This window comes from Tyto alba, unplaced genomic scaffold, assembly GCF_018691265.1.
Source record: "Tyto alba isolate M040663 unplaced genomic scaffold, T.alba_DEE_v4.0 Super-Scaffold_49, whole genome shotgun sequence".
Lineage (NCBI taxonomy): Eukaryota > Metazoa > Chordata > Aves > Strigiformes > Tytonidae > Tyto > Tyto alba.
The window spans coordinates 2,106,301-2,133,733 of record NW_024881325.1 but is presented as its reverse complement, the minus strand read 5'-3'; the positions used below and the strand labels follow the sequence as shown (position 1 = coordinate 2,133,733).

General features: G+C 42.2%; 2 protein-coding genes across 7 annotated transcripts in view; one reads left to right on the top strand and one right to left on the bottom strand.

Annotated features, from left to right (window-relative positions):
* The first annotated feature begins 1,786 nt into the window (after positions 1–1,786).
* On the top strand, positions 1,787–27,068 carry ACAD9 (acyl-CoA dehydrogenase family member 9). 3 transcript variants are annotated; one of them, XM_042806993.1, is made up of 18 exons: positions 1,787–1,979; positions 4,505–4,598; positions 7,007–7,108; positions 10,039–10,145; positions 11,543–11,643; positions 13,460–13,538; positions 14,538–14,712; positions 15,332–15,405; positions 16,878–16,953; positions 17,656–17,726; positions 18,080–18,199; positions 18,986–19,144; positions 21,769–21,848; positions 22,427–22,553; positions 24,360–24,437; positions 25,220–25,348; positions 26,269–26,341; positions 26,822–27,068. In XM_042806993.1, exons 1-18 carry the CDS (start codon positions 1,854–1,856, stop codon positions 26,920–26,922), a joined length of 1,872 nt encoding a protein of 623 aa, XP_042662927.1. In that variant the 5' UTR covers positions 1,787–1,853; the 3' UTR covers positions 26,923–27,068. The 3 variants fall into 3 exon arrangements, with proteins under 3 accessions (XP_042662927.1, XP_042662928.1, XP_032851702.2); XM_042806994.1 differs by having other exon boundaries at positions 1,790–1,979; positions 19,016–19,144; XM_032995811.2 differs by lacking the exon at positions 1,787–1,979 and adding an exon at positions 6,764–6,830 and having other exon boundaries at positions 4,549–4,598.
* Positions 22,550–27,433, bottom strand: part of CFAP92 (cilia and flagella associated protein 92 (putative)) — a 45,153-nt gene continuing 40,269 nt past the window's right edge. For 3 of the 4 annotated variants that reach the window (XM_032995805.2, XM_032995808.2, XM_032995806.2), the window contains one exon: positions 22,550–22,645. Coding sequence is in view for 1 of the 4 variants with exons in the window: in XM_032995809.2 (XP_032851700.2) it covers positions 22,631–22,645 (15 nt within the window). In the remaining 3 variants the exon portion in view is untranslated. The remainder of the gene's footprint in view (positions 22,646–27,433) is intronic. The other variant, XM_032995809.2, reaches the window with a different exon arrangement.

The following is a 27,433-nucleotide window of genomic DNA, read 5'->3' as shown; positions in this document are numbered from 1 at the left end:
TCTCATAAATAAGGTTTCCATGTTTCATACAAAGACAAGTAGTTGATACAGGTCATCAAAAATTCACCCTTCAAGAGACTCACAAAATGAGCCCTCGGCAGTTTCATCTTATCCCCAGCTAATAGTTACAATTCATGGAGCCCGTGAAGAGGAAAACCTTTCTGGTCAAGATGGGTTTGTTTCCTTGGAGTTCCACCCGTGTTTGTACTCCATACTATCTGGCTGACTCACCAGCCAAACACATGAAATCTTTCTCACCTCCCAGATATACAGCATTACATACTTGTGTAATACCCTTGGCTTCGGCCAGCCTGGTTGGCGTGCACAGGGCTCTGACAGATACCTGTCTGCTTGTGAATGCTTAGGATTTGAGGACTCCCATAATGTGAATACATATATATGTACACACAAAAAAAAAAAAGTGAGCAAAGCTACTTGAGCTGGAGCTCAGATACATTTTCTTACCTTTTCCCTTACCCTCACCCTCAGAGTCCTTTCCTATTCCCAAGTTGCAATGCGATGCCTGAGAGGCCCCTGAAATGGCAATTTATTTGGACTACAAGATTAAAGGATTTACATTTTACAAGTCGTAAGAAAATAAGTAAGCAAAGTACATCATTCATTAGGCTTGTGTTTACCTTTAATATTTGTTCATTGGCATTTGGTAAGCGCCATTTTGTTAAATCCCTAGCATTCTGCAAGTCTCTTCACAGACCAAAACAAAACGAGGGCAGCTGAAGAATGAAGGGCAGCAGGACATGGTGATCCTTGAAATGAGGCAGTGGACACAGCCTTTATAGGACTTGAAAGAAGTATTTCAAACAAATTAATTCTACCCTTGTGTAAATTAAGTTTAGTAAAGTACTTATGTGTCAGTGAGCACTCTTAACCACCTGCAGATGAGAACAGCAGGTCCTGGGTGGTGATGCAACGCACTTGACCAGTGACCTCTTGTACAGAAATGGAGCAGTGTGTACTTCCTAACAAGATTTCAGTATTTAGGTAACCCAACTCAGTAATCTGACCTGGTTTTGCCACTTGTTTTTTTTTTTTTTAATAAAGCAAAAACTGCTGCCAAAGGCAAGGCAGATGAAAACAAAGGATAAATGTAAATCTGCACATGTGCAGTGCAGTGTAGTGTTTACTTCAGGTCACAGTAGCAGTGTTTTGTCCTTGGCTATTAATCATCTACGGAAATGGCTAGGCAAGGGAAGGGCTGTTTCAGGCAGGGGCTGGCAGTTTCTGACATAACCCTCCTCCCACTTCCAGAGACACACGGGTCAGGAGTCAGGTTTTGATGGGCATTTTGTGGTGACTGCCAACTCTAACTCAGCATGCAGTTCAGCACCCCAGCCAGCTCTGAACCGCGGCCAAAGCGATCCCCCTGGCCTCCGGCCTCCGGTCCCATTCCCTCTCCTGGCCTGCACCGACGCGCTGCTGTCAGTTCAGGAAGACTGAATCTGAAGATACCCTGGATGCTCCAGAAAATATCTGTCAGGCTATCCAGTTACCGAGCTCATTCTCTGTAGCTCCTGTTGGGCGATCACTAGGCCCCAAGCTGCTGGGCGGCGGAGCTCCCCTCACGGGCAGCAGCCCCTCACGCCCCTCGGCTGCCGCAGCAGCCGAGCCCCCCCCCCAGCCCCCCGGGCTGGGCCGTGTGCCTGGCTCAGCGCTCGCTGGGGACGGGGCGCTGCAAGGGAAAAGCTGCGAGTGCCTTTCCCCGCCAGCGGCCCCGTTCCGGCGGCCATTCGGGTCCCTCAGGGCTCCCCCCACACCCACACCCCGCCCCGCCCCGCCGGAGGGGCGGGAGGCGGCGCGCGCGGTGACGCGGCCCGGCGCGGGCGCTGCCGAGCATGGCGGCCATGAGCGGGTTCCTGCTGCGCGGCCTGCGCGCCGCCCGCCCGCTCCACCGGCACCTCCGCACGGCCGCGCCGCGCCCCGCCTTCGCCAAGGAGCTCTTCCTAGGGACGCTGCGGAAGGTGAGGGGCCCGCCGGGCCGGAGCGGGGGGGTGTGTGGCGCTGCTGGGGCCGGCGGCGCCTCAGCGGACGCCCCGAGGTCGGTAGCGGCGGCGTGCGCGGGGCCGCCCTGTGGGGCTGGCGGCTGCCTGCTGACCCAGCGGCGGCGCTGGGAACCGGGGGGGAGGGCGGGAGAGACCCCGCGGGGCTGCTGGGGCGAGGCAGCCTGGCCCCCTTTCCTCACCAGCGCCGGGGTCCTGAGCTCTATTTTGGCCTCGCACCGTCTGCCCGTTCCCGCCCGTAGCGAAATCACAGAATGGTTTAGGTTGGAGAAGGCCCATGGAGTCCAGCCGTTAACCCGGCACGGCCATGTCCACCGCTCAACCAGGTCCCTGAGTGCCTCATCAACGTGTCTTTTAAAGATCTCCAGGGATGGTGACTCCAGCACTTCCCTGGGCAGCCTGTTCCAGTGATTGACAACCCTTTCAGTGAAGAAATCTTTCCTAATATCCAGTCTAAACTTCCTACGGCACAACTTGAGGCCATTTATGCTTGTCCTGTCTCTTGTTACTTGGGAGAAGAGACTAACCCCCACCTCACTACATCCTCTTTTCGGGTAGTTGTAGAGATCAATACGGTCTCCCCTCAGCCTCCTTTTCCCCGGGCTAAACACCCCCAGCCCCCTCAGCCGCTCCTCACAGCACTTGTGCTCCAGACCCTTCACCAGCTCCGTTTCCCTTCTCTGGACACACTCCAGCACCTCAAGGTCTTTCTTGTAGTGAGGGGCCCAGAACTGAACACGGTATTCGAGGTGCAGCCTCACCAGTGCCGAGTACAGGGGGTCGGTCACTTCCCAAATCCTGCTGGCCCCACTATTGCTGGTACAAGCCAGGGTGCCCTTGGCCTCCTTGGCCACCTGGGCACACCGCCGGCTCCTATTCATGGGGCTGTCGACCAGCACCCCCAGGTCCTTTCCCACCAGGCAGCTTTCCAGCTGCTCTACCCCAAGCCTGCATGGGGTTGTTATGACCCAAGTGCAGGACCTGGCGCTGAGCCTTGCTGAACCTCATTCAGGTGGCCTTGGCCCGTCGATCCAGCCTGTCCGGATCCCTCTGTAGGGCCTTCCAACCCTTAAGTGGAATGGAGAAAATGAGGCGTCGCTGCATAGTCTGCTGAACACAATTCCAGTAATGACTGCTGCTCCCTATTGCAGTCCAGGCCTGCTCTCTCAGGCATTTCATTTGGCCTCTCAGCTGAAACTGGGCTAAATAAATTGACCAGTTTACACCTGTGCACACAAAATGCATGATGTCATTCTAAATGCTCAAGAACAACCAGCATCTGAAGGGCTTCTTTAAACCACAGTTGCCTGTTCTTGCAAGCCTAGCAAATGCCCTACAGAAACACAAATGTCTGTTTACATTCAGCTCTGGGCATTGAAGGATTGCATTCCACAAAATTGATGTCACTTTATCTTCTGTTTCCTTCAAGGAACAAGACTTACAATTTTTTTATAGAAAGCTTGAAGTTCTTGTTGTGGCTTGAGATGCCACTAGACAAAGACGTCACGAATTTGGTATATAACACTGTATTAAATCAGTACTTGTTAATCCAAGGGTTGGAGTATGCATTTTTCAGAGTTTACAGGATTAAATAAATTGAAAGAAGGAATAACTCAAATCCATTGTAATGAGTTAAACAATAAAGTCACCCAAAAGAGACCTTGTCAAGTAAAGTGTTAAGACAGTTAGGAGTCAGACTCTATCTCAGTAACCCCAGTTCATACAGGCTTTTTTTTTTTTTTTTTTTCCTCTCAAATTTCAATACAACAGTTGACTGAAAAACTGTAGCATTTACTAGATCCTGAATTTTTGGAGCTGACATGATTCTTCAGACTGTGATGAACAGTTTTGTTTGGACAGGTGCAGATTCTTCTGTTTAAAAGGGCAAAGACGATAAAAATCAGAAGAATGCTTCTCATGTAGTCTTTTACTTCTTGTGTTAGTTGCTTGGATTTTTTTTACTCAGGCCTGTCAGGTCATACTGCTTCCAGTTTATGACCAAAATGCCTTGGTGATGATAACGAGCAGCATGGAACTCACTAACCTTTGTACTTGTGACATTAAACAGGTGGAATGTGCTGTGTGTTTCCAAGGGACAGCATTTATGTGCTGAGCTTTGAAAACATAATAATAAATTGGTTCTGATACAAATTAAAGTTAACTAATTTTTTAAATCCCAAAGTGACATTACCTGAACAAAATTCATGGTTGATTGAGTCTTGCATCCTCATAGTTCATAAAATCTCTTTATTTCTCCCTAGTGTTTCTGTTTTTCAGTAATACCTTTGATCGGGTTTTGGTATGTAGTAGAGTCCTGTGGATTTCCTCAGATAAGGCTGTTTCTGTTACTGAACATTTTCCACAATTCTTAATGTTTACCATTTTTTAGAGTCTAGTACTTGAAAGGCATATGTTCTTGAATTTTTATTTTAATTGCATGATTCAAGCTTAAAAAAAAAAAGATAATAATTTCCCTCTTATTTTAGGAAGAAGTTTTCCCTTATCCAGAAATTAGCCGTGAAGAACTAGAGGAGATCAACCAGTTTGTAGTCCCTGTAGAAAAATTCTTCAGTGAAGAAGGTATACTTATTAGTTTCTTATTCATGTAAGTGATTTAGTGATTACAAAATTATTTAACTATAGCAGTTGAATAAGATTATTATACTTAAAACACATTGTTTTATTCATATGACTAGTTATTGCTAGTCGTATAGTGCTGCTGGTTCTATAGTCATGTTCATTTATGGCTTTTTTATATGGAGTATTTGGATGCTGATAAAAAGCCATAATTCTTCAAAAGAGAATAAATAGAGAAAACAGGAAGTAAAAGAATTCTGGGATAGAGGTAAGATTTGAAATTATTTTTAGCTTGGTTGAATAATGCTATTTACCGCTTCATATATTGTGAATTTTTTCTGAAACTTTTTAAAAACTGTCCTACTGTACTTAAACTGGATTTAGTAAAATTCAGCAGAGACATTAATAGATGAGAACTCATTGAGAAGCTATGAAAAATCAAGAGCATCTATGTTTTTTTAACATTACAGTAGCGATTCTATTTGGGAAAAGTTGTATTAGCCGTGTGTATTCCGGATAGCGTTGCAGGGTGTTTCTTACTGGTGCCATAGATAAACCAATTCTAGAACAGTTGTAGAAAATTGCTTTTTACAGACAGCAATTTCCAAGACAGTTAAACAGTAGCATCTCAGATTTCCTGCTGACAAAGATACTAGGTCTAAATTGCCAAACACTGCAGGAGTTTGAAGAAGCCTCTGATTGTCAGAGTCTACAATTTATGGATCCAGGTAATTTTAACTATAAAATTGTAGTGTTGCTCACTGACGGTAAATTAAGAATTCATGCAGATTACATTTTTTAATGCTTTTCTCTGTTGGGGAACATAATTTACTGAGTAAAAAACCTGATATTTAAGGGAGGAATAAAAATGTCAAATTACAGATTTTTAACTGAAGGTGGAAACTGATGATCTTTTTTTGAATTCACAACTATTTATGTTTAGTTATTCAGGGTAACTTACGGGTGTGGTAAAAATAGGTTAGGAGAGCAGCCTTAAACACTTAGCAACTTGATAGGATTGGCCTTGGGCGAGGAAATTCATCTCAGAGTCATTGTGAAGCCTGACAGTGTCCAGACACCACGGGTAGGTCTGTATGGGCGTAATGGGGGAACAGGTGAAAAAACACCTTCCTCTCCCTGGAAGAGCTGATGGCATACCACAAATGTGTATCTGATACTATGGAGCTAAAAAAATAGCATGGGGAGCAAAAAGTCTTTTTTAAAGTGAGTTTTCTTTCTGAATAACTTAGAAGAGCGTCTGAATATTTAGTTACCTCCCCTGTTGTATTTCATACAGAAGTTACAGCGTCATTTTACTGGGGTGAATGTGAGGTTTCGTGAGGAAAACTCCACTGCTTTTGCAGAGTTACTGCTTTTTGTGTACTTTTTGGAAAGATAGCTTGTGTTCCTTTTGCTGCAGCTTACAGCCTTTCTGAGCTTCTTAATATGATTCTTGTTTATTTTCACTGTGACGGTACCGAACAGCTCTTTCAATCCCCCCAAGAATTCAAATAACTCATAAGAACAAGATTTGTGTAATTAACACATTTATGTACCACTATTTTTTTTTTTTTTTTTTTTTTTTAATTTTCAGTCATGACCTTGACATAGTTCAGATAGAAAATCCTGGGAATACTTCGCTTATTCCAGTCACGGAATCTGCTAACATGCACATGCACAACCTGTACACGTAGAAATGTTTGGGAAAATTAAATAGAACCCAGATTTTTCCCACTTCCAAGTCCTTTGCTTGTATCTGTCATGACTTTACAGCCATAATTGGTATTCTTGGCACCTTCCAGTTAGTTCTGTATTTTGACGTGGGTGGTGTAGCAAGGTGGGCTGCTTCGGTGGGGCGTTCTCCAGGAACGGAATTGGGACTTCCTGCTGCAGTGTTTAGCATTGTCTGTGTGATTGTCATCAAAAGGCTAAAAATCACCATTTTTCACTTTGCAGGGAGGAGGACAGGCTGTGGCCGACCTTGACCAACCCACTGTATTATTGTCTTAGAGAAATCAGTTTAGGGTATGAGATTTTTCCAGTCACAAGGGGAGAAGGGCAAACAGGACAGTCAGTAAGATCAGACTGAAGTCAGAGTAATGCTTGTGAAGTTAGGAATGAGAAGTATGTCTGTGTCTGGTACAACAAGCACTGTGTCTTTTCTAAAGATGCTTCAGAAGACTAGAGGAAGATTGCAGCAGGGAAGGATGTGATTCTCCACCAGCCCCTTTTTCTGTAAGTTATTTTAGTTCTTCAGGTCCGGGTCCGCAGACTGATAGGTTAGAGATCATACTGCTGCTGGCTAGTAGCACACAGTGACCTTGGCTCTGATTTGAGAATACTGCAGTCTCAGAGATTTTTTCTGCACTAAGAAACACAGTTTTAAAATATAAAACCTTCTGTGTTTGTAGTGGACTCGAAGAAGATTGATCAAGATGCAAAAATCCCTCCTGAAACTTTAAAAGGACTGAAGGACTTGGGTCTCTTTGGCATGCAGATTCCAGAGGAATATGGTGAGTAAATGATCACAAAAGAATAACCCAGTAGTCTATATTAAGTAATGCATTTTGGGGTCTTGCAAAATCTGTGTGTACTTTTCCACGTGTAGTCATTTGACTTGGATGTCTAAATTAGGAGCTGTGGCTTCCTCCCTCGGTAATAAAGAGCTGCAGGCACCAGGAATGTCTGTTGGCTATGTAGGAAGCTCTGCATGCTCTTGCCTTGGGCACCTAAGTTAGATAACTAATTTTAGATGGTGTAAATTCCTCTTGGCATAGCATTTTCCTTTTTGTTCTTATGTTGGATGCAGCAGGGTAGCTTGACATTCTTCAGGACTTGCAGCTCTTGCTGACGGTTCCTCAGATGATACCAGGTCCAAACTGCAGTGTCGCATGGAAGTGACCTATCAAAGCTGTCACCTGTCACTGACAGAGGAATGCGTTTGACTGTATAGAAGTGTAAAAGTATAATGTCTATTTATTAAAAGTAGAGCTTTTTTGTCTAGTTTCTGTTACAAAAGAAGGAGTCTGAAGAGAAAACTCAGAGAAGACGAAACTGTTTGACTGTTTGCAGAAGATAGTTTTTGTAGGGAAGTTACCTAATTTTTGAAGAGGATACAGTGATTGCAATAATACTATATGTAACTGGAGACATGCCTCAGTAGTTACTTGGTGTTAAAGTAATACCCTATTTTTCATAGCATTTTTTTGATACACCTTTCTTTTTTATTGTATTAGACAACATAACTAGGGTTGCTGTGCTGCACTGATTTAAACAATTAAAGTGTTTATACACAAATTCGTTAAAGTATATTGGACAACTTGTATGTACTTTAATGTGATGTGATCTCTGTTGATTAATTGTTAATTAATGCTTTTGAAGTGCATTAGAAGTGGTATTAAATGTTTTTCGTAGGTATGCAGAACTAGGCAGGGTGATGTGAGAGTAAGATAGAGATTTGCAAGCTCTTTCAAGTTTTTCTTTTCAGGATAGTGTCCTGGGAGGAGAAAGACCTGGACAGAGCACCTTGGCCCAGATGGGGAGAGAGTTATTTAGGAGTTGAGAAATATATTGGAATATTTTGGAAATATATGGGAAGAAGACAGGAGGTTAGTGTCCACTGAAAGGAAGCGTTGGAAGCAGAGAACAAAAGACAGAACTTGAAGCAGTTGGAAGTGTAACTTACTATTGATTAACTGGAAATAAGTTTCCTGCTCTGTTAATTTTTTTAAAGAGTCTCAAAGGCAATATATTTGACTTTGAAATCATACTGTAATGTAATAAAATGTTATAGTTGTTTTGATCTTGTATTGTTTTGAAACTTGTGAAATAATATTCTCTCAGCTTCCAGTTTGTAAAAGGTTACAAACCATTCATCATACTTGTAGAAAATCATAGTCCTGTTGTCTTGTAAACATGTATGCTGGATATAAAACAGAAGATGGAAAGCAATCACCTTACTATAAGCAAGCTATTTTTTTCTGCACCAGAAATAGTATGCTTCTAACGAGGTTACTTCCCACTTTCTGTAGGTTGAACCTGCTGCATTTTTGTTGGTGATGCTTGTCATGTTTTGAAACAATTCAGTCATGTGTATTCAGTGCTTTGTGCATTGCATGTTTTTTTTTCATAGTGGTTTGTAATAGTGGCATATTTGCCAGAAGCATTAAAATGCAGAACATTAATGGGAAGAATGAAGCTCATGTAAATCATGGAATAGCGGCTCTCTCTAACATGGGCATCACTGGAATTACTGTGCACATCATCAGTAGTCTCCAAGCTGAATCCTGAGCCCAGTGCTACTCAGACATGGGAGAAGAAATCTGAGTGTATAGATAGGAGGAGTGCGAGTTTTAATTCATGGACACATGCTCTGAAGAAGAGTGCAAGAGGCAGGGGTTTGAATTAATGTACTGGGGAGATGTGTTCTTGCATTTATTCGGTATACATAAAATAGTGGGATTATCGAGACATCTGCTGAAACAGGATAGTCATTGTCCTGATTTACACCACTGTCTCAAGTAAGAATTACTAACCTGGACAAAAGATTATCTTGATAAGATAAAGTTGTTTATTCAGCGGTATTATATAAAATACTCTTTAAATTACAGGGAGCAGGACTTCTAGTCCTGACGACATAAAATTCTTGAACATTAGACTCATACAGATGCAGCTTTGACTTCTGTTCTTTTCAAGCTCCATACAAATAGTCTCTGCGTTTGCAGCAGCAGGTCACAAAATTCCTCCAAAAAGGATGTGATGGCGTCGAGTTTGTTTCTTGATATATTTACATTTTTTGATTAAAGACATTTTTGAAGTGTTGTATTTTATTTTTCTTTAGTACCAGCTTGGAAGGCTGCTTGGGAACCACTCGGTGTCGGTTTTGCTGCCAGGGTCATCTTCTGCCTGCTTTGTAGGGAAGCCGGGGCCGGCCGGCCTGGCTGTGCCTGGGCTCCTGTCCCCCTGCTCCCTCTGCTGCTGGTCGGCTGCAGAGCTGGGGGAGGTAGTTGGCTGGCGTTGTAACATGGCGTGGAAAGGTCACAAAAAAAATTCGTTTTATCCTGCAGGCACAGAAATTCATTCTAGAGGCGTTTTTATACTGAGTCTTTTCCCATTTTCCCATTGGATCCACACGGGTTATGCTGTATTTGCTGTGTGTGCGTGTGTGCTTGGGCACAAACACATCTGCTTTCTGAATAGAACTAAGCCCAGCACAACTCATACTTATTAAAAAAGTTACGGTTTTCACGACGCATTCTCTTGGCACAGCTGCAGCAATGTGGTACTTGTTTGTGGACATAATATACCCAGTCTATTCTCAGGTGCTCTCCAGTTAACGATGTTACATTCTTGACGTTCTGTACTTGAAAGGGATTTTGGGGGGGGAAGGGGTGAGTTAAATTGTAAGGTATCTACCTGGAATAAAACACTGTATTTGTTCCAGGTGGTCTTGGTCTATCAAATACCATGTATGCGCGTTTGGGAGAAATCACTTCCTTAGATGGATCTATCGCAGTTACTCTGGCAGCTCATCAAGCTATTGGGCTTAAGGTAATGCTCTTCTTTTCTGTCAAGTATTTCTACACAGCTTGCTTGGAAAAGGTGAGGTGAAGTTTGTTTAAATGTCAAGTGTGGGTGTAACAAGTGAGAAGGACTGGTGAAGCATCAATCAGTGGGGTGGAACATGCTGAGTCTGGGGGGCGGTGGTTCCCAGCACCCTCTGCCAGGGGCTCAGTGCAAGACTTCACGCGACAGAAAGACTGAATATGAAGTACACAAGAAAATCCTTAGTCCAGGAAACATTGAGGTGATAATTCTTAGAAAAAAATACCTTTAATGATCCCAAGTTTTTTAAATTGAGGAAACTTGATAAAAGTAGCTAGAATAAATATTGAAATAAATATCAGGGGGGCTAAAATTAAGGGGAGGTGGGACAGCCATGCAGAGAATTCAGAAGGGTGCAACTTTTTCTAGCTGAATCAGGCTGCATATTGGGGCACCTTGGAGAAGAAAACCCAAGACCACTGTGCAAGCATGTGGATTTTAAACTCATTTTCCTTATAATGTAGCCTTAGGTATCTGCCTTTTAGTGGAGGATGGATAGTAGTAGTCAGAAGCTTGAAATAGCAGTAAGTTCATTATAACAAGAAAAAAAAATCTTGATGGAATTGAGCAGGCAATGCAAATTAAAAATAGGTATTTATTCCTCACCTTACTTAAAATGTCACCATCTATAGAATAGGGCTAGTGAGCTGAGCTGGTGTGTAAAGCAGACTAAGGAGAAGTGTAGTATACAACACAGCTACTGTTACTCTCCTGCGGTGGCCCGTTTGGGCCAGTTGGGGTTAATCCTAATTTTGTCAAGTAACTGTATTTTAGCTATTTAGCCATTGATTATTTAGCTTTATCATGTATTTTGTTTGTCCTTTGTAAGAAACCTGCTATACAAAAAATAAATACAACGGAGATAAATAAAATAAGTGCACTCTCACAACAAGCTGTTGAATGCCTGTGTAATTAAATAATTTGGACCCTAAGTAAATCAAGTGTTCCGTTCTCTGATTAGGGGCTTTGAAAACTCCTGCTTTGGAGGTTATTAAAACTTTGGTGATAGCAATGAAGGTATGGCAATTTATAAAGGAAGGACTATCTCAGTGCCATTCAGAGCAACAGTTAAGTCTTCACTTACAGCATAAACACAGTGGAACCCACCTGAGAAGGCAGTCTTTAAGGATAAGTCATTTCCTGTGGGCATTTGAAGAGCTGTGTGATAATAACTGACATATTTTTTATGTCTGATAAATAATAATGTCCCGTGTTCATTAAACTGTCTCTTGTTATGCCATAAAATTTGCCAATCAAGATTCCTGAACTTGGCAAAGCTTGTCGGCTTCATTTCTTTTTACACAGGTTGATGCTGAAAAGTTTTCTAATAATTCTTTCTTTAGGGAATCCTCATGGCTGGCACTGATGAACAGAAAGCAAAGTACCTGCCTAGACTGGCATCTGGGGAGCACATTGCAGCTTTTTGTCTCACTGAGCCCGGAAGGTACTGGTTTTGTAACCATAAAAGCTTCAGAAAGCACCAAAAGACCAAAGTTATTTTTTTATTATTTTCTTCTTCATTATGGTGATGGGCTACTGTATTAAATCTTTATTATTTGGTGCCTATGGCTTCACTATACAGGTCTTTTTTTTTTTTTTTTTTTTTTTTTTTTTAAAAAAAAGTTACACTTCAAATCATGTAATTCATCTTTCCCCAAGGTGCTGTTTATGGCAGTTTCTGTTAAATTACTAACTGTTGTTGTTCCCATCCCAGGAATTCATCCACTTAATTTCTGGCATTACTGAATTTGAATTGAAAAGATATATTGTACTATGTTAGAAATAATGTGCTGTGACTGTTCTAGGATGCTTTCAGTTCTTTCTCAAAATCACAAAAGCCTGTATTGAAGGAGCTACCAAAAATAATAGGAGGAAATTTTGGTCTTTCCTTGGAGTTTAGAAGAGGCATCTTTGTAGCAGCAACTTATTTTCAAAGATAAAGTTACATTTATTGTCTTTATTCATTGACTGTTGCTGATGTTTCATATTCTGTTAATGCAGAAGAGGTACAGTTTTCTTAATACAAGCAGATGGTTTTCCGCATCATTGTGAAGGAAACTGACTGAAGGACTGAGACCAGTTGAGTTGAATCTTGCTTGTCCGTACAAAACTATAGACTGAAACTGTCTTTTCTGAAGTCTTGCCTGCTAGAATGACCTGCAGTGAGCATGTAATTTACTTGCCAATTTTTATGCTGCTGTGATGTAGATACCTCCCAACCATCAGTGGTGGTTTTTATTCAAGAGTCCTAAGGTGGGTTTTGTCCCTCTAAAAGCTGTCCCACTTGCAGGTAAAATTGAAACTAGCATGGATACTTTAACAGTGATCAATGGAAGGGGCTTGCAAGTAACACACAGGAAAAAAACGAGGGCTAACCATGTTCTGAAATCCTTCTGACATATTTATTTAGCCCAGTATTATTTTAAAAGATTGCTAGTCTTAGCAACTTTAGCTTCAGTCTTCTTAGAGACCCTCCGTTTTAGTGCACAGGCGCAATCATTTTTAGAATTGAATTTTAGAAATCTAACCCCATTGACATACCAGCTGAGATCTCGCTCTTCCAGGAACTTAACAACTGTCTTCAGCTGACAGCCCAAATTGAGCCCTTGTGGCAGTGTAATTTGCGGAAGAGGAAACCTGTTTCAGGGGGCAGATGATGTATTGCTTGTTACATTATGTAAGAAGGTGGTGATTCAAGAGAGGTTGTGAACTTTTAATCAGAGAACATAAACTTTTGATTGCTTTGTTGTAATTCACCTACTGATTTTGCTCCTGTAGAATGTATTTGATGTGCTCGAGTGCTCATTGATAGAGACTGTCACGTGTTTATTTTTTATTCATATTGAGCCTTTTTGCACTTAGGATATAAAAGTAGGGTGTGAATTTTTGAGCAACAGCTTAGACATTTTAAACTTAGTTGTGTTTTTGGATGACAGTTTCACTGTATGTTCAAGTAGCTCAGCATGTAGCTCAAAAACGTTGCTTACATGGCATTCTGAACATTCTGGTCATGTCATAAGATTGATTACATACGTGTTAATCAGCAGAAATATTCCCTCAGGTAACTTTAAGTAGAAGCAGGTTTCTTTAGAGCTGTTGAATCTAGTAAGTTTACTTGTTAGTTAAAAACTAAAATTTATAGACTATTTAATAGAGCTGTAAACATGCCTTTTTAAAGGATGGGAAGAGGGAAGAGGTGTAGTTTTGTTTATTAAAGCATGTTTATTTCTTTAAACATTGATAATTTGTTTGGCTTTTAGTGGAAGTGATGCTGCATCCATCCAGACAAGGGCAACCCTCAGTGAAGATGGGAAATACTTTTTACTAAACGGCTCTAAGGTATCCACTCACAGTCTGGAAATATGACGGGGTTTTGTTACAAGTTTACAGAAAGCATCTTTGTCTTTTGCAGCATTGCAGCATTTCAGTCAGTTGGTTTTGCTGAGTAAGAGGCTGGCTTGGCAGTCGCAACAGAATTTTGAGGTTTCCAAGCTAGTCGAGAATGACCATATCAAAAAGACAACCCATGTTGTTTTAGGGCCAACAAGAATAGAGAAAAGCACACTGTTCAGGGAATAGCCTTTGCTCAGCTCTTGGTAAGAAAGATATGAAAAGCCACTCTTCAGTTCCTTCTCTGTATGGTCAGCTCATGGTGTTCAGCTCCAGGGAGGGTTAGTTAGTTGCCCCCCTCTGACAGCACAGGCAAAAAGAAACCTAAAACCGTGTTTTCCCCTCTCTTCATCCTTCATGCCAGATTTTGTAGGTATTTTTGAAAGAAAACTTGATACTGAATTGGAAATAGGGCTGCTTGGAACATTTCTGCTAAAAGAAACAAAGGCAAAATGAATCTTGAAGAAACAGAGAGATGTATTGGATCCAACAATGTTTGCTACATTGCAGACTTGATCTGTGGTTGTTGATATACTTGTCTGGGACGTGCTGTGGGAGAAGCCATGTGTATGTGGCCTCATTCAGAGAATTTCTCATCAGAGTTGCAGTTATTTTGGACAAAGTGGTTCTGCAGTCTGTATTACCCGTGTATCCCTTGCATGCCATAAGTAGCAGGATTTCCAGGCTTTTGTGAAAATGCGCCATGCGTTTTAATTTAATTCAAATCTGTATTGCAACCTGGTTTTATAGTTGCTCTAAACTTACCATTCTGTGGTCAGCTTTCCTCAGAAATGTGTTCATAAGACACAAAACTAGTAGCAGAACGCTCATTAGCATTTAAGGGAAGAAGCAGCAATTTTTCACCACTCAGTTCTTTGCTAGTCTGTTAGGAAACACTTACAATCAGAGCAAACATACTTCTTATACATCTTTCCTCTCTCAAAACAGGTTTGGATATCAAACGGTGGCCTTGCTAATATTTTCACAGTGTTTGCTAGGACAGAGGTTGTTGATAAAGATGGACAACTAAAAGACAAAATTACTGCTTTCATCGTAGAGCGGGATTTTGGCGGAGTCAGCAATGGGAAACCTGAGGATAAGTTAGGCATTCGAGGATCCAATAGTAAGAATCACTTAAAATTGTTAACAGAAATTGTTTCAGTATTTCAGTGTTTTAATTTGTTTAGATCATCTGAGTTCAGAGACAAATCAAGATCGATTCCATATATAATGGTATGTTTTGTGTTTCTTTACGTGGCTTTTCCTATGAATCCTTCCTAATGCAGGGTCTGAAATAAGAAATCTATATTGTATAATTATTCTGTGCACATGTGAACCTTCCCTAACTATGCAGTGAAAGAAATTACTCAGAAGGTTCAGTAATTAAGTAGTTTTCATCTAGAAGTAAGTTTTCATAGGCTCTTCTTAAGCTTACTGATGATTATAGTTTTTCACCATCTATCATTTGGACTTGACTGCTGTATCAGTTCCTTAAATTAGAGAAAAAACTGTAGTTCTCTGTTTACACAGTGTATTTTGAATTATATTTTGAATATTTTACATCAGTAATTGATGTCAACTACAGTCTTTTTCCAAATTCTAACTTCTTTGGCAAAGCACGTGTAATGCTCTCAGAAACGGTGCATTAGGAAAACTTCACTTCTTGTTATGAGTAAATTATGTTCCTGAGGTTCTTTTAAATATTTCTACATAATTCAATAGCTGTTAACTCTGTGTTTCAGCCTGTGAAGTACATTTTGAAAACACAAAGGTGCCTATAGAGAATGTAATTGGAGAAGTAGGAGGGGGATTTAAGGTAAGCAGTGAAGAATAACTACTGATGGTTTTTAAAAGCCTGAAGGAGGCGGCTTCTTTTTTTTTTTTTTTCCCCTGTACTGAAGCTTCCTCATTGGTAATATGAACTTTGCCAACTGAAGCATACGAGGGAACAGACTTCTCCATTTACCTTATGTGCTCTGTAGTAATTAGTTTTGCTGGCACAGAGCATGAGTGTGCCGTAATCTCAGATTTCTCTGTATTTCTTCTCAATGCAGTGATAGAGCTGCTTCTGCGAATTGTTTGGCTTTTTGTTGTTTTTCATGATATACTGTTCCCTTCAGAAAAGGGGGGGACTTTTTCAACAGAACTTCTGAATTGGATCGGGGAAATGTCTTCTGCTCTTTTCCACGGCCAGACTGTGAACTAAGTAGAAAGGGAGAGAAAGAATTGAGTGTTCCAGGAGATGGTTCGAGGAAAGTCCAGACCTTATCTAAGGTCCCATGGTTGTCAGGTGGTTTTCCAGGGTTGCATTACTGCACAAGAAGATCATGGGAGGAGTGCACAGCAAGGCTGCCTTTGGCATTGGCTTCTCTGCATTGTATCAGAGAAGCGTGACACCAGAAGAGACAACCCCGGTCACTTTGCGGTTGTAGCCTTTCTCCGAGAGTCTGATCTCTGGTTCTGCAAAACTGTTCTCAGTGGTCCTTCTCGGTGTTTTACTCTCTCTGTAGCAGGCAAGTCCGGACCTAAATGCTAAATGAAATAATTTTCTTTAATGTAGTAAACATATTAAAACAAGATTTTTACCGTTTCTTCTTCAGATAATTAGCACAAATTAACCTGTAGGAACAATGACTTCTTGCTAGATTTTTTTAACAGTCTTTGAAGTGAGTCACTCAGGTTTCTCTTGTTAAGAAACAATAATACTAGATTTCAAATTCTATTTCTGTACCTTATTGATTTATATTTCATTTCTACACCTTTCATTCTTGTTCCCTTTTCTTGTATGTTGCTGAAGGGTATCTGAAGCAGGGAAGCATCCGTCACAGGTCAGCTGCAGGGAAGATTTTTATATTTGACTGTTGTGTAAATACCTTAAACCATATTGTGTTTTTCTTCTTCGTCTGATAAACTTGAGCAGTGCTGTCTGGTTTGAATGTTGTTTGTCTAGCTGCAGATAAATACATTCTTACATACATTTTACCATAATGTAGTTTGAATAGAAGATTACTTCCAGGTCACTGGATCATTAGTCTCTGAAAACTATTTCAAATATGAAATCTAGATGTAGTAGGTCACCTTACAAGCTTAGTTTTGAAGCATTATTGCTGGGATGCTGAATGCTGTGCTGACAAATAGAAGGGCAGGTGCCAGGACAGGACGTGTATTCCAGTGACGAATGAACTGGGAAAGCACTAAGAGGTGAAGCAAGACAGCAGGAACCGTCGTGCCCTAAGGAGAAGTTTTGTGGCAACAGCATTGCCTGAAAACCATTCATCTTCTTTACAGGTTGCCATGAATATCCTAAACAGTGGAAGATTTAGCATGGGCAGTGCATCTGCTGGACTGATTAAAAAGTTGATAGGTGAGTGAATGAAGTGTTCTGGATTGCTGGATGCCATGAAAAAAATGACTTGCCTAAGGTATATAATGCAGTTAATTCAGAATAGTAACACAAGTCTTGATCATAACAACATCACTGTATTGTCAGTCATAACATGCTTTGACTTCTTTAAAATACTTCTATTTGAAATCTTTATTAAGAGCCTGTTTACAGTGTTTTAACACTGAAGGTTTTTTAGTTCATATAGTGGAAAGTTCCTGCCTCTGTTAATTTTTTCTGAGGTAAAATGCTCTTACTAAGAGAAGAGCCTACATACTGTTGGTTTTAGAAGGTATAATCTCCTGTAAACCCTCCCACTTCAATAACTGGCTCAAAGCATATGCATGGTAATAAAATTGGTTTCTACCAATAGTTACCCAAAGTAGTAACAGAAATCCCACTACAGTCGATCAAAGCACACTAAAACGTGCCTTCTCTAAGAGTGCAGGTCCCCACCTCGGATTCTTATTTAAAACCTTTGGCACGCTGTTCCCAGACTTGATCAGCACTCTCATTGTGAGGGTGTTTCTCACAAACAACTGCTTCTGCAGCAGCGAGGGGTTTACTGCAGCTGGGTTGGAGTGTCGGAGTCACTCGGTAGAAACTGTCAGCAGGGATGGTCTGTCACAGTTATACTGCTGCTGGTTTGAGATGGTTTTTTGGGTTTTTCTTTTTTTTTTTAAGAAATGACAGCAGAATATGCTTGCACCAGGAAACAATTCAATAAGAATCTGAGCGACTTTGGATTAATTCAGGTAATAAAACCTAAATCTCTGTGCTTTGCATTGACTAAGTGCAAGGACACAGATTATGTTGGGGTTCTTTTGGCTCTGCTGGTTTAAAGACATCGCTAGAGGTAGTAAATTTGCGTAAACCCAGCGCAGATTTCTGTACACTGATCTTTCACATGTCTAGAATGATAAATGTCATGAATAGAGATACTTAGATTGTTCATGATTGCTTTGCAGTAGTACTTTTTATTCATCGGTTTTTGATAATGTGCGAAACATGAAAACCACAGTTGTGAGTTGTGCGCTTGAGTTTCGGGCTTGACTGGGGGATTTTGCATCTGAATTACTGTAGGATTCCTCGCATTACTCTCTGACAGGACAAGTTTTGTTTTATGGCTGTGAGAGCATATGTAATGGAGAGTATGGCTTACCTCACTGCAGCGATGATGGACAGGCCAGGGTTCCCAGACTGCTCCTTGGAGGCAGCCATGGTTAAGGTAATTAATTTTATTGAAAGACTTGCCTATGGCTTTAAGCTAATCCAGGCTAACACCTCTTCAGTTTTTCAGTCTACGTTCCAGACTGCTGAGAGGCTCAGGTATTGCGTTTAGACATACGATAAAAAAACCTCAGCTAGGTGAAAAAAATGCACGGTTTTTTTCTCTGTATCTGACATACTATTGATTACCTGAGATTTGGGCTTTTGTCACCATACGCAATGAAAACTGCATACAACAGGTTGGGCATATCGCGGTCCTCTTGACCTCTGTTTGCCTGAAGCCTCACATGGTGGCAAGAGTAAAGACACACTCGGTTGTATTCCCAGCTGCAGGCCTGCCCGAGGTGCTTCTGGCCTGGCTTTAACTCGGAATCGGTTGCAAATTGCCTGCTGAGAAGGCGTCGGGCCCTCGCCGCCGGCGCGTCTCTCTGTAAGGTGTCCTGCAGCGGCGGGCGGGCGCTGCCGCCCCCCCAGGAGAGCCCCCAGGACTTCAGCCCCCCGGGATGGTCCCTGCCAGCGTGGCCAGTTCGAAAGGACGGGGGTGGTGGTGAACTGGGCAGGCGGGGCGGGCTCCGCTGCCCTCCCGCCCTGCGTCCTTACAGAGGCGGCGGCTGCGGATTGCAAGGGAGCTGGTTGGGCCTGGCCAAAGTGAGCACCCCGAGCCGTGAGGGTGACTAGCTCAGGCGAAGCTTTTAACAGGACTGCTGTAACAGCAGTCCAAAACATTACAGCAGCGTCAGGTAGGTGTAACAAGGGAGCAACGCTCTCTGTATTTACTGTGTAGCATGGTGATTCACATCCTGTTCAACGGCAGGTGTTCAGTTCTGAAGGTGCCTGGACTTGCGTAAGTGAAGCACTGCAAATTCTTGGAGGCCTTGGCTATATGAAAGATTACCCCTATGAACGCTATCTCAGAGATGCCAGGGTACTTCTGATTTTTGAGGCAAGTATCAATATACTGTTTTTACTGTAAACTGAACTTCACACTCTCACATTCTGTAAACCTGAGCTGAAAGCCAGGTATTCAGCTGAGCAGGCCCTCATTCGTTTAGTTGCAAAGCCTGTAGTAGAATAAGGCTGAAGAACTAATCTTTTCTTTGGAGCTATGGACAGTATTTTTCTCTAAGAAAATAAGGTACAATGGCTTTTATAGGCTAACCACAAAGCGTGAGTTACAGTGGGAACTGGTACTGGCTTTGCCTCTGAAAAGAGCAAACTGGTAGTATATACCCATAGTAGCACAGATACGGTTATATATGTACATATATATATATATGCTGGTAGTGTATATGCAGTTTCTTAAATATTTAGAAACTTTCTGGATATTTTTAACAAAATATACAGCTGTTTTAAGTACACTGTCATGAGAAAAAACAGTCCCAGTTCATGGCTTGGATTTGTTGTTGTTCTGAACTGACTAAAGGATTCTAAATTAGCATAAAAGCCTAAAACTGTTGACAAAAGTAACTCATCAGTTTACGTTCAATAAATAGTTGTAATTGCATGTGCTGACTCGTGATGAAATCAGTACATCTGCCTGAGCAAGAGCCTTATGAGAATGAAGATGGCCATCTTGCTTTGTACCAGGCATATTTTGAAACGTTTTTGCTGCTTTTAATCTCATGTATCTGCAGTAATACAAGTGATAGAATTTGGTAAGAGGTACGGACAAAATTTTAATTTTTAAACAGATTTCTCTCATAGGATTTTATCTCTTTTTTTTTTTTTTTCCACGACTAAGCTGCTCTATTGGTGCCTAGGCTTGCGTAACCTTTCCTCTTGTGTGCTTCTCACAAATGCGGCTGAGGGAACTCACAGAAGATTAATTTAGAAATTTAATTAACTTATTGATGTGCATTTATTTAAAAAAAAAAAAAAAAAGCCGGCTGTGAAATTTATTCTGTTGCCAAGCTGGATTATCAGTGACCATTCATCTGTGCATCTGAGTCAGGCTTCCAGACTTGGTTTTTCTTGATGGGCTGTTTAGAAATTATCATGTACGTCCTGGTGTCAGGACAGCACAGATCTCAACTGCAAATTGATGCAAGCAAGAATTTTCAAACGCGGTTCAGGGCGTAGCAGTCACCTGGCTGCTCTCGCAGATACGCCTGTGTTTATCTCGTGTAAGTAAGAAGAATCATTCCAATATTGATTAAAGAGCAAAACCAGCCAATTCATAAGATCATCCTCCTACACCCTGTGGGGTTTGATGTTTATGAATCTGACAGACATTCGGAACAGTAAAATCAAAACGAGGTGTGAGGAGGGAGCGCTTTCCAGGCTGGCTGAAGCAGAGACGACCTCTCACTTTGCACAGATTATTTCGGTTAAAAAAACCAAAGCACTGCAAACCTGGGACGCCTGTAATTGAGCTCATGTTTCTCCTCGATCCCGACATTTACACAAAGTTACTCTTCCACCAAAACAAGGAGGCTGTGCTTGCCCTGTTGTTTGTCCGGGGCTGTTTACGAGGGGCCTGCCGGCGGACCCGCTCAGTGCAGTTCGGGGCAGCCAAGGACAGACCACTTGCCCAGGACCTGTTTGTCTTGGCCCCTCCAAAACCTCCTGCTTGGTCTCAGGAACAGACGAACGCTTTTCCTTTGAACCACAGCCTCCCCGGCACCTGGCCTGGCACGGGGTCATTACAGTTCTGACACTGATCTGATACTCTGGGTGCTTTTCACCTGTGACCAGCCCTCTTTGTTTTGATCTTTATTCTTCAGCCATCTATATTAAATCAGTCAATCAGCTCATGGATTCCCAGATATTAAATTGTACAGTATCGTCTTAATTTCTTGGCCTACATTTGCTTTCCAAACAGGCATACTGAGCAGCTTTGTGACTATTTAAATGTTCCTTTCCTGGAACAATGCAGAACTTGCTTTTTACTCAATGTGCATTTAGTCTGTTTTCTTTTTCATTGCGATACATGTGTATTTAGTAATGAGAGGCTGAACTTCTTCACAGCTAAATGAAATCGGAAGTTACAATTGAGATAAAGCAAAAGATAGCAAACATTTATGGACGGATGGGTAATCTTTCAACGCTAGAAAAATAGAAAGGGAGGACAGGCAAAACAGACCTGCTTGGGCTTGAACCTGCTTGGAAACCATTCATTAATACTGTGAACTTCATAGTGAAGTAAAGAACCTGTCTTCAAAGTGATGCATATTAAAAAAAAAAAAATTAATTGAGTGTTTAGGCTTTGTTGCTTCTTCCAGTACTCCTGACCCTCTGCAGCCATGTGTCCTCTACCTCCCCAGCTTCTGTTATCACTTGCGGCAAACTCCCCTGGGAGTGAAGGGCCTGGCATGAGTGTGTTCTCCTCACAAGGGGTGATCGTCTTTTGTCTTGCATAGAGCTCTCAAAAGGATTTTAGCTTTTGAGTCCAAACGCAGTTTAGAACATTTCAAGGGAAAGCACAGCACAGGTTACTTAGACATTGAAAGCATTTTTTTAGGAAAAAAAAATGTATACAGAGTATTAGCACAGCATATCTGGATTTTTGAAATACTAACAGCGCTTTGTACGTGGTACTGACTTGGCTTTATATTATGTTTTTTACAGGGAACAAATGAAATTCTGCGAATGTTTATTGCTTTGACGGGTATGCAACATGCAGGCAAAATCTTAACTGACAAAATCAAGTATGTTCTTCCTTATTGCTAATCATTTTTAATAAACTAAACAGGATCTGATAACTGTCCAACTATAGATAAGAGGGGAAACCACAGGAAAAATCCACAGTGTTTTTCAGTGTATTATCTGTCTAAAAGGTAGTTCAATGTTAAAAGGGTCTTTTTTTTCTCGTTTTAATTTAATGTTTTACAGATTGAGGAATCTTGGCCTTATTGTATTTTATCTTATAATTCCAGTTTGTGCAAAATTTTTTCTTACAAGACTGGTACTTAAAGTTTTATAACGTAAGATTTTATAACAAAGTTCTATTGGTCAGACAGCTGTATTGTATATACTGAGAACGTCTCTGGGATTTATTGTGTTTTTGAGAGGAACTGAATAGGAACCCTGCTGTATACTTTTAAGGCTGTAGAATTGTTTTCCAGACTTCACAGTAAAATGGATTAAAAGACTTGATGATTTGCAGACAAAGTGCAGGTGTTTTGGTAAAGCATGTAGAATTTCACCTCGTTATCTGAAACTCCTGAAACTTCCCTTGCGAGCCAGGAAATGGCCTTTAACAGCTCTTGTTTACCCAACATTTTAGAGAAATCAAGAAAGGAAACGTAGGAGTGGCACTGGGGGAGTTTCTAAACAAATTACGGGACACGATGGGCAGAAAAGTGGATTATGGGCTAGTTGGTGATGGTGGAGTGGTGCACCCCAGCCTCCAGGTAAGGGGGGACACGACACGGCGCGCTTTGATCACATCCAGGCACGGTCCTTCGTATTTGATTCCCTTCACAGCTTGTCACAACTTGACACCCTGTTTATGCAAAACAAAAGTGTGTGCTTAGGAGCAGAGTTACAAATTTAAGCAGACAGTTATACCATTTCAGGGGTAAGGACTTAAGTTACAGATTTTATATGGGTATGCACCCAGGTAAAATGAAGTCGGTATTTATACCAAATCCAGGTTTATAGCCATTTTAGTAATTTATATAAATTGAGCCTTCACAGTGTTAAAGTCTTTGTTTGTAATGGTCTGTTGCTGCCCTTCATAATAAGCTCAGTTACAAAACACAGCATTTTTTCCTGTTTAGTAGTAACACAGTTTTAGGTAAGAATTTCTATGAACTGTACATACATAGCAGCTTAATCGCTTAGTCAATAATTTTTACGAGCAAAGATGAACGTTCTGTTAATAGACAAAAGATGAGGTATGCTCTTCCGGTGAGGTTTTGTTAGAAAAACCAACGAGATGATTTTTTCCTGTTCTGTCAGTATACCTGTCCTCCGGGTCAGGTATTTCAGGCACGTACGGAAGAGGATTTGCCAGGCCCTGCTGATACTGTTCCGTGCACAAAAGGAACCGTATCGCTCCGCAGTGCCACCCGCCTTCACGGGCCGACTGCCTGAACCGCAGCCGCTCTGACCTACCTGACACCAGGGACTCAGATTTCCTCTGAGTAGCTTCAAACCCACTTACTGGCCTTCACAGACAGGAATCAGCATCCTGAATTACCTGCATTTGTGAATTAATAAAAGCCAAATATGACACTGGAAATTTTCTTCCTACTTAATGCCAGAACTTGAGACCATCCGTGAATTCACACAGCAGTACCAGATAATCTTGGTTTTGAGGGTTTTCATAAACTGCAGCACTTACAATAAGAATTAGATTTGCTGTGCAGAACTAAACGTTGCATAAGAATTCTTCCAGCTATTATTTGCATAAGCATAAAAAGTATACTGAAAAGTTGCCAAAAGTTTGAAAATTTCAATGTGTATTTTATAGAGAAAGAAAAGTGCCTGCCTGGCTTTCAGCGGCAAACTGGATGAAACAGAAAAGAGAAAAATCTGGTGTTAGTTGGGCTCCAGGATACCAGGGCTGCATTTAAACAGTGATTTTGCCCCTCAGAATAGCAGCAACATTTTATAGTCCCATTCCTCTTAGGCAAATAGGGAAACTTGTTCTCCCTTTTAGCTGGGAAAAGATGTAAAACGGTGAAAGATCATCTGAAAAGGGAATCTGGTCAGTGACTACGGGTTGGTAAGAAACACTGCATTTGGTAGAAGATAGAAGTGCTGGGTTTTTAGAGCGGGAAGGTTCGCTCTTGCGGCGGGGCACACTTCTTGGGGCTTCCAGCATTATTTTCCTCAATAGAATTGCCTGTTGGTTGGCCAACGTGGCGGACATCGTTCCTTCACTCTGATCACTCAGAACGGCTCCCAGAGCTGGCCACGGTGTTCTGCTGCACTTCCCTCCTGCCTGATTGAAAAAGGAAACCTAGTTTGGGGCTGTAGTTAACAATTCTAACTTGTGGCTCGGCTGCTAAACCCGCCAGAAGCCCTGCCTGCCGGCACCCGGCCCTGCGGGCAGAGCAGCTGCTTTCCCCTGCAGCGGCTCGTGGCGCCCACGGCAGGATTTGGTTTGGTGGCCGGGCAGTTTAGCTCAGGGGCCTCTTCTACAGGGGCGAGGCTGTGCTTGGTTTTTTCCTTAGAAGACTACTCAAACTGCTCTGTTTTCTGTTTTATAGGAAAGTGGCAAGAAACTTGAAGAAAACATTTACTATTTTGGAACTACAGTGAAAGGCCTGCTAAGTAGGTTTGGCAAGGTAACGTATTTTTTCTGCTCTCTTCATTGTTGAATAGTTTAACCTCAACCAAACCGGCCTCCCTGGAGTCTAGAGCGGGCTGTGTGCGTGGCAAGAGCCAGCACAACACGTTTCCTTTGAACAGGAAGAAAATACGCTGAAATTCTCTGCTTGGTGTAATGGACAACTTCTGTTTAAACCAAAACCAAACCACAAAACCCCAGCAATCTTGGTGAAGTCGTTGTTTCTTTCTCCCTCTAATCCTGCCCGCCGCAGCGGCTGTTTTCAGTGCTTTGCTGGGAGCAGTCACTGGAACCCATTTCCCGGTCCCCCCACGGGGAGCTGTCCCAGCAGGTTCTGGATTTCTGCTGTCCCTCCATATTGTACCGCACACGAGGCTGGAAGTAGGCCCTGCAGAGCGCTGTCGTTAAAACAGGAGAGGCTGAACTTGGAATAGCCTGGATTTTCAATTTTGTGACAGTTAAGCTGGTGTGTTCTGAGAACGCGCATCAGACTAGCCCTGCCACATTCCGCCTTAGTGTATCTTTTGATATATTTGGTAGTTGAATTCCAGTGATTTTGGCATTTCAAGGCACAGCAATTTTACTGTTGGCTGCAGCCAGCCAGACCGTTAAAACATGGAGCATAATCAATCCAAAACTATCTGACTTAGGGTAGAAATCCTATGTAACAACTTACCCGTCTACGCCGAGTAGGTATGAACTGCAGTACAAAGCGTGGCAGAAATGGTTAAGGTTTTACATTGACAAACTACAAGCTAAGAACCATTTTTACTCTTGTAGACAATAGTGGATGAGCAGTTGGTTCTGAAGAGAGTGGCAGATATAGTCATTAACGTGTATGCAATGACAGCGGCTATTTCCAGAGCCAGCCGCTCCATCAGCATTGGTCTAAGAAACCACGACCACGAGGTGAGTGTATTTTCCTCCCAGCCGTGGCCCTTTAACGGCGCCGCGTAGCTTCGCGCTCCGTGTTCAGTCCCCCTGTGCCTCGCTGGGGGTTCTGCACCCGCCTCCCCGCAGCGCTGCAGCCTGCCTGCCCGAAACCCGCACGGGCAGGGCGCTGCCAGCCACTGCCTGCTCATGCCCCTGGCCCTGCAGGACCGCCGCGCCAAACCTCGTTCCTTACGCCCCCAAAGCGCCCTCCACGTTTGTTAAGAATTGGTGGCTTGTCACAGCAGACCCCCGCGAAGCCGGCGCCGCGCCGGAGTGACTCTCGGCTGCTCGGTGCAGGGGTGCAGTAAGCACAGCGGTTGCCGCTCCGGTGCTCCGAGCCACCTGCTATCCAAGTATTCAGAATACTTTAACATACACATTTATAAATCAATTACAAATTCGCATGTTCTCGTAAACCTGCTGATACCATGCAGTTCTTCCCAAAGTCTTCTAATATAATCATTAATAAATAGTAACATACCCCGACAATATTCTGTCCGTAAATCCACGCACAGCAAAGTGAGAGTTTGCCACAGGGGTGATCGCAGAGTAACAGTTACACTGCAGGAGAAGTGCGTTTGCTACAACGAAGCGTTGGACAAATCCAGACTGATTAACCTTTGTCTTCACTGGCCTTGAGCCTCCACGTTTCGCATGTGGAAGCCCCTTCTGCATTTATCACTAAAAACATCCTCTAGTCAATTTTGAGTCATCCCAAAATCTGACACTCGGCAGCTGTGGGGAAAAAAGAACAATTAAGCCTGCAGAATCCTTCACTGGCTTGCAGGGCTCCGTGATCAGGAGACAAAACTAGACTTTCAGAAGGCTAAACGTGACTGTGCTTTCTTTATGGAATTAATTCACTAATTTTCAACTGAGTTTTGCCGTTTTCTCAGGTGCTTCTTACAAATATCTTCTGCACGGAAGCGTATTTCAAGAATAATTATGCCATGGCTCAATTACAAAAATGTAAGTTCTATAAAAAGAACATAATTTTTATACTCTCGTGGCTTTTTCAGACTCCAGGCAAAAGCAGGTGGTTTTGATGTGACCAAGATGTTCTGCTCTGCCTTTAATTCAGACGAGGAACAGAACTGGTCCCAGCTGAAAATAAAGAGTCTCTTCATGTAATAGATAAAACGAGCTGCAGTAATTCTTTTTTTCCAGCTGTGGGGAGGAATATAAAATCTATCAGTAGCAAATCCTCCTGTAAAGAAAATTCGAGATAACAATTGGGTATTTGACCTATTTGGTTAAGTCCTGACCAGTTTGGCATTTGCTCTGTGAAACACAGTCTGCAATGATCAGTCTTGTTTAGAAGATAACGTTAAATTGTTTCCTGCCGCTGCGGTGTAGGTTCTTGCATTTGTACTCTAAGATCCTTTTTGAAAGACATTGAGAAAAGCTGTTTATGGTACCTTAGTTAACTTCCCTTCTGTTTCTCCACAGATGCAGATGAAAATCTGGATGACCACATTAAAAAAGCTGCAAAGCAGGTCCTGGAGAAGAGAGCGTATATCTGCTCTCATCCCCTGGACAGGACCTTCTGATTACTGCCCTGCAGCAAATAGTGAAGAATGTAAAACGGTGACTAATTTTCTGCAGTTCAAGTATTCGATACGTTAAAAATAACCACTTCCTGACTTCACCAAATGTAATTAGATGTAACTGTGTAAAATAAAACTTCTAAACACAACTTCATACAAAGAGGATAAATAACTTGAGATTTAGATAAAATTTCTTTCTCTTATAGATGTCTGTTGCCCTTGGAGCTAAATAAAGCCAGGTGAGGTCCGGGCGGTGAGATGTGTTTTCCCAGGGAAGGGATGGGGTGTTTTTATAAGTATCTTTAAGCTTAAATCAGCTGCTTGCCTCCTCCTGGAGGAGCCCTGCGAGACTGGCAGAACCGGAACAGTTTCGTTTGGGAGGGACGTCCCGGGGCCACCGTGTCCTGCTGCAGAGAGCAGCGCCAGCGCCCGTCCTCCGTCACCGCCTGTGGCTCCAGGGACGGGGGTTTCGCTGTCTCTCCCAGCTCCCATTTAAATGTTTTGCCTTGTACTC